Source organism: Aegilops tauschii, chromosome 4 (assembly GCF_002575655.3).
Source record: "Aegilops tauschii subsp. strangulata cultivar AL8/78 chromosome 4, Aet v6.0, whole genome shotgun sequence".
Classification (NCBI taxonomy): domain Eukaryota; kingdom Viridiplantae; phylum Streptophyta; class Magnoliopsida; order Poales; family Poaceae; genus Aegilops; species Aegilops tauschii.
In genome coordinates, this window is record NC_053038.3 from 475929377 (window position 1) to 475939212 (window position 9836).

At 47.9% G+C, this 9836-nt stretch overlaps 1 protein-coding gene across 3 annotated transcripts; it reads left to right on the top strand.

The window, feature by feature from the left end:
• Nucleotides 1-4249: 4249 nt before the first annotated feature.
• Nucleotides 4250-9460, top strand: LOC109779591 (uncharacterized). Of its 3 annotated transcripts, none has more exons than XM_020338230.4 (5): nucleotides 4250-4387; nucleotides 6678-7367; nucleotides 7580-7981; nucleotides 8176-8267; nucleotides 8372-9460. In XM_020338230.4, exons 2-5 carry the CDS (start codon nucleotides 6711-6713, stop codon nucleotides 8991-8993), a joined length of 1773 nt encoding a protein of 590 aa, XP_020193819.1. In that variant the 5' UTR covers nucleotides 4250-4387; nucleotides 6678-6710; the 3' UTR covers nucleotides 8994-9460. The 3 variants fall into 3 exon arrangements, with proteins under 3 accessions (XP_020193819.1, XP_020193821.1, XP_020193820.1); XM_020338232.4 differs by having other exon boundaries at nucleotides 4366-4557; XM_020338231.4 differs by lacking the exon at nucleotides 4250-4387 and adding an exon at nucleotides 4446-4681.
• Nucleotides 9461-9836: the final 376 nt, after the last annotated feature.

The following is a 9836-nucleotide window of genomic DNA, read 5'->3' on the forward strand; positions in this document are numbered from 1 at the left end:
ATTGTAGGGTACGAAACCACCTCAAAGTTATTCTTTCTGATCGATCTATTGGGCTATTCCTATAAGTATCACATACAAACCTAGAGTTCGTACTAAAATAACACCTTAAGACACACATCAACCAAAACCCTAATGTCACCTAGATACTCCAATGTCACCACAAGTATCTGTGGGTTTGATTATACGATATGCATCACACAATCTCAGATTCATCTATTCAAACCAACACAAAGAACTTCAAAGAGTGCCCCAAAGTTTCTACCGGAGAGTCAAGACGAAAACGTGTGCCAAACCCTATGCATAAGTTCACAAGGTCACAGAACCCGCAAGTTGATCACCAAAACATACATCAAGTGGATCACGTGAATATCCCATTGTCACCACAGATAAGCACATGCAAGACATACATCAAGTGTTCTCAAATCCTTAAAGACTCAATCCGATAAGATAACTTCAAAGGGAAAACTCAATCCATTACAAGAAGGTAGAGGGGGAGAAACATCATAAGATCCAACTATAATAGCAAAGCTCACGGTACATCAAGATCGTGCCAAATCAAGAACACGAGAGAGAGATCAAACACATAGCTACTGGTACATACCCTCAGCCCCGAGGGTGAACTACTCCCTCCTCATCATGGAGAGCGCCGGGATGATGAAGATGGCCACCGGTGATGATTTCCCCCTCCGGCAGGGTGCCAGAATAGGGTCCCGATTGGTTTTTGGTGGCTACAGAGGCTTGCGGCGGCGGAACTCCCGATCTAGGTTTTTTTCCGGGGGTTTCTGTATTTATAGGAATTTTTGGCGTCGGTTTCACGTCAGGGGGGTCCACGAGTCAACCACAAGGTCGGAGGGCGCACCCGGCGGGGTAGGGTGGCCCTCCACCCTTGTGGAGGCCTCGTGGCTCTTCTGGTCCAACTCTTTTGCTTCGGGGGCTTCTTCTGGTCCATAAAAAATCACCGTAAATTTTCAGCTCAATTGGACTCCATTTGATATTCCTTTTCTACAAACTCAAAAACAAGGAAAAAACATAAACTAGCACTGGGCTCTAGGTTAATAGGTTAGTCTCCAAAATCATATAAAATAGCATATAAATGCATATACAACATCCACGATAGATAATATAATAGCATGGAACAATAAAAAAATTATAGATACGTTGGGGACGTATCAATTTTTTTCATAGAAGTAGGGTCCCACCACATCTATGATGATATGTGTTTTTCTCACAATTATCGTCATGGAGTGTCATATCCATGACAAAAAAAGTTTTCGTTTCGGGCCATAATGTCACGGATGTGTCTTTTTTTGTAGTGTGGATAACCTCACCAAGGTGGCACATTTTATACCCGTAAAGACCACCTACACTAGCGGCAAGCTAGACAAGATATACATGACCAGGATAGTGAGTTAGCATGGAGTACCAAGGGAGATTGTCTCCGAGAGAGGCACCCAGTTCACCTCGAAGTTCTGGGAACAATTGCACGAGTCACTAGGGACCCATTTGGAATCCAGCAGGACTTTTCACCCGTAGACTGACGGTCAGACAGAGAGAGTTAACCAGGTGCTAGAGGATATACTCAGGGCTTGCGCTGTTGACTATGGATCAAGTTGGGATGAGAACCTACCCTATGCGGAGTTCTCGTACAACAAAAGCTACCACACTAGCATCAAAATGGCACCTTTTGAGGCACTGTATGGGAGGAAGTGCAGGACCGCACTACTTTGGAGTCGAGTAAGGGAGAGGAATTTGTTTGGACCTGATATCATTCAGAAAGCCGAATAGAAGGTGAGGCAGATCAGAGACCGCCTCAAGATTGCACAGTCTAGACAGAAGAGCTACGTTGATGCTAAGAGGAAGGAAGTTAGCTACGAGGGAGGAGATAGAGTTTACCTCAGAGTCTCCCCATTCCAAGGAGTTAGGCGATTTGGCATCAAGGGGAAGTTGGTACCCAGGTTTATTGGACCCTACAAGGTACTCGTTGGGAGAGGTGAGGTAGTATATTAACTGGAATTGCTAACAGAGATGTCAGCAGTACATGATGTGTTCCATGTTTTTTAACTGAAAAAATGTCACCCTGACATGATGGACACACCACTGAATCACACGGTGCCCTTGGAGGAAGTTCGATAGGAGAGGACCTGACTTACAAGGAAAGACCAGTCAAGATATTGAAAACCGATGTAGAGCGCGCTGCTCAACATTGAAGACGGTCCAGGGCGAAAGCGCCCTCTCACTGCCTCCGCCATTGAAGTGGCGCATCGGCCAAGGGCACCACCCACGACGCATCTCCGCTGTCCGTGCCTTTTCAATGCCGGAGAGCCATGACTGGACGGGACGGGACGGATATCTACCACGCTCGTTCAATGCCGTTGTCCGCCCGTATGCCGCCATTAACTAGGCTCGCCGTCTGAGAAACCCACTCCGGCGTCGCGCATTGACGCACCCGGACGCATCACCTCACCGGAATACACTATATAAAGGCGGCCACACCTGGCTAACTCCACACCACAACACAAGCCCCTCCCCATCCTCCTCCCTTGCACTGTATCCGCCATGACTGCAGGCGGCGAAGCTCTATGGGAGAGCCTTTCCACAGAGATGAAGCATGATGTGGCTGCCCTTCCCGCCGCCTGGCAGAGCCACCGTGCCTAGTGGACCGAGGCCGGCTTGTCAGCCAGCTCGCCCGAGTCTCCGACGACGAGGACGAGACCACGATGGGGACGGGCTTCGATGCTTCCTGTGCACGCCGGCTTCACCATGGAGCAGGCGCAGCAGGCGCCGGAGGAACAGCGGTACAACTTGTTTCTCCTGGATCAGCACCGGATGGCGGAGTGCCAGATCTACGGCAAGCGGGCGAGCGAGGAGGCCGTGGCGGTCATGGCCGCGGCGAACCCTAACTTCGTCGCGGAGCAGCGTGCCATCTACGATGTCGTTCGCGCTCAAGCCGCTGCTCGCCAAGAAGCGGCTGACGCAGAGGCACAGTTGTAGGCGATCGCGGAGGAGAACAACGCGAGCTGCGCCTCCTACGTGCCGCCGACGAACCATCAGGCGACCCGGTGGAATGACGACAACGTCGGCGCCACCATTTCTAGCGTGAACCTCACGTCCATCGGCGACAGACAGGTCGCGGACTCCTTCGAGGATGAGTAGGCCATGAAAGGCGGCGGCGGGGGGGGGGGGGGGGGGGGGGCTGGTGTCCCATGTGGACCGGTCCGTCTCCCGTGCTCTACTCTTCCTCGCCGGAGACCGCACCTTCACTTTATCGGTCTTATCGCCGGTGCTCATGAAGATGGCGGATGAAGGACGACACGGGCTTGTGGACGTCGGGCGCCACCGCCGTAGGATGGTTTGGAACAGCTTGCAAGGAACCACAATTCCAAACCCGATCCTGTGTTCGGTATCATCAGTGGAGTGGAGGTCCACCACAGAAACATTCGTGGCGTCCACTAAACAAAACCCAAAAGAAGTTAGCTGTGAGGAGCAGAGGAATCGTTCTGCCCCTTTCGGCCTTCGTCTCATGCCCGTGTGCAGGCAAAGACCAAGACACGAACAAAAAGAGGACCGGACCAGTGGGCATGCAAAAGCGGATATGCACACGTACGCTCGTATGGCTCGCCACGTTGCGAACGTGCTGGGGACGAACTGCGTGCGACGTTGACGCCGGGGGGGGGGGGGGGGGGGGGGGGGGGGGGCATGGCCGATTGCCCGTCGTCGGTCGGGCTGCGCGCGACGCCGACTGGGCACCGGTTGGCCATCGCGTCCGCGCCCGACGCCGGATCGGGACCTCCCTCCCACCCCTCCCATGCCCTCCCCGTTGTACGTACTCTTCTAGCTGCTCCCCTCTGCTCCCGTCCGTCCGCTGGCTCCCGTAAGTACGTGCAGCAGAGCATTGAAAGAAGAACGGGGAGCCTCGTAGGAGACCCTGACGTGACGGCGACACCGCAGCAATTCAGAGGGAGAAGGCATGTCTGCCACCAGTGACGTTACGCGACATGACACGTCGCGGTACCATTCATGACTAAGCTTTGTGTGCACACATGGCAATAGTACAGTACATCGGAGCGGTACATGTTACGTACTTCGCCGTCCCCACGTGTCAGCGATCGAGGACGCCATCGCCCTGCAGCAGCAAAGAAGATGCTTTGATGAGAGCCCCTGGGCCCCACGTGTCAGGCCAGGGGCTCGAACGACAGTTGCGGGCGGTTGGGAGCCTCAAGCCCTCGCCCCACGGCGCGTCGCCTACCTCGTCTCCCTTTTTATTCCGCCTTTGCGAGAGCCCAACCGTCTCTTCTTCGCCTTGGGCTGGCTCTGCTCCCCCCCCTTGACTCTCCACCTCTCCGCCTCTGGCTCCGACTCAGCTCCGCGCACTAGCGAAAGCCGAAAGGTACGCCTCCTCTCCCTGTTCCCCTCCCTTCCCTTTCCTCTCCCACCACCCGTTCGATGAAATGGCGCAGCCACAGAATTAGCCGCTCCTTGCTTTTCATATTCTGCCGCGCGCCCTCGCGACGCTAGTCCGTCGCCGTGCTTCGCCTAGCTGGCCCAGAGTTCGAATTGGTACGCACGCATCTCCTCTGCTGTCGTTCGACGACTCGAGCTCTTTCTTGCTGGTTCCGTGGGCGCCCTGGTTCTTGCTCCTGGACGGGGCCAAGGGCCAAGGGCCAAGAATTGTGTGGTTTGGGTATGTTTTGTTTGCTCAAGAGATTGCGCCTTTCCAAATTCTCTCGCGGTTTGCTTTCGTAATTTGTTTTGTCCCCTGGGATGAATGGATAATCCTTTTGGCGGGTTAAGAGGTTGCTCGTTAAGGAACCTGCGATTTTAGTTTCGTGATTTCCGGAGAAGAAAGGATAGCTTATCGTCTTGGTAACATCACGGGCATACCGTGAAGCAACCCCCTTGACTTCAATTCTGGGTATTTTGGGATGTGTCTGCAAGTGCAGGATCGTTGTGTAGTTTTAATTCACAAACTGCTCTCCTCAAATTTAGGGTATTTCTTGCCTTGGGTCTCACTTTTGTGTGGCTTGAGAGTGGGCATAGAAGTTTTGTGTTCTTGGCCACCTCTGTTTTCCTGACCTTGAAGTTTATAAGAACCAAAACGCTCATTCCTCCATCCCACGACCTGCCGTTTCTTGGCTTGTTAGGGTCTCTCTTTTGCTGGCCTTTAAGTCAAGAAACAGATATAGGATGGCTTACTCCGATAATCACGCAGGATTTCAGCCCTCAAAAGTCTTGTTAGGGGGGACCGAGACATGGGAATTGGGAAGTTTGGTGGCTTTTGGGTGCCCATGTTACTTGCGATGAAGCTATATAGGCTTTGCAAGAATCATTAGTTCTGTTCTAGTTGATGGGGTCTAGTGATCTACTAATCTTTGCTGTAAAGCTAAGAAACATTGGTACTTCTTTTCTCTTTTCCTAACACCTTTACCTTAAGCAAAGTCCTCGCCTCTTCCCTGTACACTAGAAAGTATTGGGATTAGACGTTTCTAGTTTGATATGTTGCTGTAGTAGGTACGCTTGATGGCTGCCCTGTGAAAGGACATTGTTTGGTGGTGTGGTAGGGATTTTCTTTAATGATTTTGGTTCTCAGGCTCCGTTGCTGTCAGGGCTCTGTTTCACTCCTTTGTTCTTCTTTGGTCCGGGTGCATTCATCTTCATACATTTAGATTGCAAGCAATTGGGGCTTGGGACTCCATAATTTCATACCAATCATTAGTTGTAGTTCCACATGGTTCATTTTTGTTGTTTCTAAGCTTTGTCCAATGCAGTTTTTGTTTCTTTTTTTTTTAAGTTGCCAAACCTGTGCTGTTAGGTAGGAGGTAAGCTCGATGGATCTTACATATATGCTCGACTGTACTAATTTACTGTTTCTAGGGAGCTACCAACTGCTTCATTGCTGATCCACAGCCCACTTTTGCTGTACTCAGCTAGCACCCCCTGTATTGCAAATCATGATCAAGCCAACATTGTCCAATTAGAACTTAGAATCAGCCTTCTGGGAAAAGTCTTTGGTACCTTGAGGGTTTTTCTTTTTCTTTTGGCATGTTGCATTCATCTTTAGACAGGTGGCCAAATTTAGGCTGCAAACTGTTGGACCTTGGGGCTCCAAAATTTCAAAATAATTGTATGCCCATATGAGTTATTTTTGTGCGTTAGAATTCCTCCAAAACAAAATCATGGTTTTGAATATTTTCCCAATGCCGTATTTGTTTGTTTTCACTTGAATTGTCAAACTTGGTTGTTTGGTAGGAGCTAAGTCAGGTAAATTTGCTGGAGCTTACGTATATGTTGCATGAACTATTTCTATGTTTCTGTTGAGCTATCAACATCAATGGACCATCATAATTTCACTACACAGTCCACAGGTCACTTTTTCTTTACTTAGCGACGACCCCTTGTATCGCAAACCATGAGCCAGCATTCAAGTTGGAGCCATTCCTCTGGGGGGAAATCTTCAGTACATTGAACAGAGCATTATTTTTTAGTACATTTTTCGTTGAACTTCACTAGGCTTATGTTTCCAACTCAATCTGTTTTTCAACCTCTGATACAACATAGTGATTTATCTGATACTGTAAAAAACTGTTTGATATTTTGTATTACAAGCTTGTACTTTAAGTTGGTGTATGGATTTTATTATCTAATTATACCACACTTAATTTCCATTCTATTTTCCCCAGAGAAAAGAGAGCTAAGCTGGCTTCAAAAAGAATATGGCATCTCTTACTCCAGGGATACTGTTAAAGGTTCTCAAACATATAAACTCTGATGTGAAAGTATGTGGAGAACACCGGTCAATTCTTCTCCAAGTTATTAGCATCGTTCCTGCAATTACTGGTTCAGAACTTTGGCCAGACCATGGTTTCTTCATAAAAGTTTCAGATTCATCACACTCAACATATGTGTCTCTATCAAAGGAGGACAATGAACTCATCTTATCAAACAAACTACAACTTGGACAGTTCATATATGTTGAAAAGGTTCAGTCCAGTGTTCCTGTACCGGTTCTTGTTGGGGTCAGAGCAGTCCCAGGAAGGAACCCTTTCATTGGAAACCCGAAGGATTTGATGCAAATGTCAACTCCCTCTGGGGTTTTGGAAGCATTGGATCAACAACGGAAAACTACCAAGCCAACTGAATTGTCTGAGAGTGAAAAGGAAAACTCTCAGAGGAAGGTAGTCATCAAAGAGCAGAAGGCTGGTGTTGCTTCCCGTTACATGCTTGGGATATCAAGCAACAACGGTAAAATTACCAATCTAAACTCTAGCATGGATAGTGACAAAAGTAGTAATGGAGGAAGTAGTGTTTGCGATGCAAACCAAAAGCTGGTCTCTAGTGCTACGAAAGTGAAACAAGAGCCAAAACCTCAGGTATGCGTATGATCGTAGGTTTAATTGAATGAAATACGATCAACAACGGAACTTTAAACTTCGCTATATTGTGGCTCTGAGAATGTGATATGCTAATGGTAATTATATGAGATCAGATAATATATGAGCCCAATGGCTTCTAAGCAGACAAATATATGACATAAAAATGCACCTAGGATGGTTGATGATTACGTTTGTTGCTGTTATTGCAGGAAAGGCCAAATATTACGTCTCCTAATAATGCCAAGTTAGCTTCTACAAAACAAGAAGTTAATAAGGACATACGCAAGAATAGTGGCAGGCCACTCAGTCAGAACGGTTCTGCTGTAGTGAAGAAGCAAATGCCAAGAGACATAAAAAGGGAATCAGCAACCGAAGGAAGCTCACCGCCAAAGCTTTATAGGAGTTCACCATCAACACCAGCGAGAACTTCACCGCCAAAGCTCAGGAGTTCACCACCAACGCCAGGGAGAACTTCACCACCGAGAATCAGCGTGCCAGCAAAGGCAAATGCTACCTCCAGTCCAGTTTCTTCTGTGCCTAATATTAAAAGAAGAGTCACAGAAACCGTGTCCTGGGATACCCTTCCAACATGCTTGGTCAAATCTGGAAAGGTATATTTTATCATCTGTAAATTGCAAGAAAAGACTGAATTTCAGGTCTTCTATTAGTTGAACATGTGTCATGTGTGTATACTTGGGCATCTATGAACTTCAAACCATTACTTCGAACCGTTCTTTTATGTCCAAAAAAAGCTTTGCAAAATTATTCTGAATCATGCTGTACATTCATTTCTTTGTGTGAATAGGCGGTTGTCAGGAGGAAGACTATTGCTCTTATAGTAGCAGCAGAGGCTCAAAGGGAGGCTACTGCTGCTGCATCTCTTGTGAAAGGCCTTGGGTAAGTAGTACACCTCTGTTTCTTTTTCAGCATTGTAGTTTTGATATGAATTGTCTGCTACTGCATGTGTTGAATGAAACTAACTTCCATGTCCCCTTCTCCAGAATTTTTACCGAGATACTGAAATCCGCCGAGGAGGATCCGCATGGCGCAGTTAACAAGTTTTTTCAGCTAAACCGGCTTATCATTCAGCAAAACATTTTCTGGAAAGATAACTCGCCAGATTCTGGCAAGGAATCCAGACCAGAGAAGGAGAAGCCATCGAGGAAAGTTTCTGCATCTCAGAACAAAGCTGCTGGAAGTGGTACCGCGAAGAACCCCGACGATGCCTACACCGGCGGAAAGCTCGAATGGGCCAGAGAGGATGGCTTCAAGGAGATACGCAGGTCGTGGATCGATCTGAAAAGGGAATCACAGTCATGGTTTCTGAACTTCCTAGAAGACGCTCTTGCGTCCGGATTCAAATTTGAGAGCCGAGGGAAGAACAGCACCAGAGAACGGGTTCGAGGGCAGTCCAAGGGTGGCGACGGGCAGATCGCGGTCCGGCTGTCGCAGCTCAAGGAGACCAGCAACTGGCTTGATCAGCAGCTGCAGAGCGAGGGGGCGAAACCTGATGATGGTTTGGTCGAAACCATCGAGCGGCTGAAGCAGAAGGCCTACTCGTGCCTGCTCGGAACTGTTGAGACCGCGGCATCGGCTCTTGAAAGCAGAAACGTTTGCAGCTGAAATCTTTCCAGAGCTGGCCTTGCATGTTTTTTGGCTTGGAAGAACTACAAGAGCAGTGCTGCTGTACAGAACACAGGATCCTGGAGCGAAGGAGAATGGAGATTGAATATAATTTATACCAATTGTACAAAATAACGTAGGAGCGAGGATTGAGAGATGTAAATAGCGCGGTTGAGTTGCCCGTTAAGTTATTCGTTCGATCTTCTTCATTTTGCGCTGTCTCTGTTCCTTGTGAAATGGCAGTCTGTTTGTTCTTCAGTTGTTTCTGGCTAATACAGATGGATGAATGTTTGCACTTTGCCTAAAACAAACAACAATTATTCGAGCCTCTGCACTCGCAACCATGCGGCGCAAAACATATCATACCAGCTCTCATTTGTAAGCTGTGTGCGTGGTGGATATTGATACTCTTGTAAAAGAAAATATGGTGATCACCTTGCAATAAAGAGCATTTTGATGTAAAAAAAGCTCTTATTTGTATAGCTGTGCTGGTATTTTTAAAACCACGCGTGTCGGTGTATGCTCCATACGATGGACGTAACTGAGAAAGTTCAGTGTGAAGACTGTCGGTGTTTGTGATTCCACTGCGGGCACCTCGAGGTAGTTCCAACCAAGGGCCAAACGGACGTTCTCGGGAAGTTTCTCTTTATATCTGCTGGAGAAACAATTGGAAATTCAGAGGGTTTCTGCGGTGCCCAGCTTATTTGCTGCTCCCCGGTATCATGAAATTGGGGAGAATATCAGGTGCTCCCATGCTCCAATTTATCGAAATACAAATTTAAATATTTCAAAAAATTCCGAAACAAATTGTACAATCGCTAAAGTATTCAAATCAAAATTCCA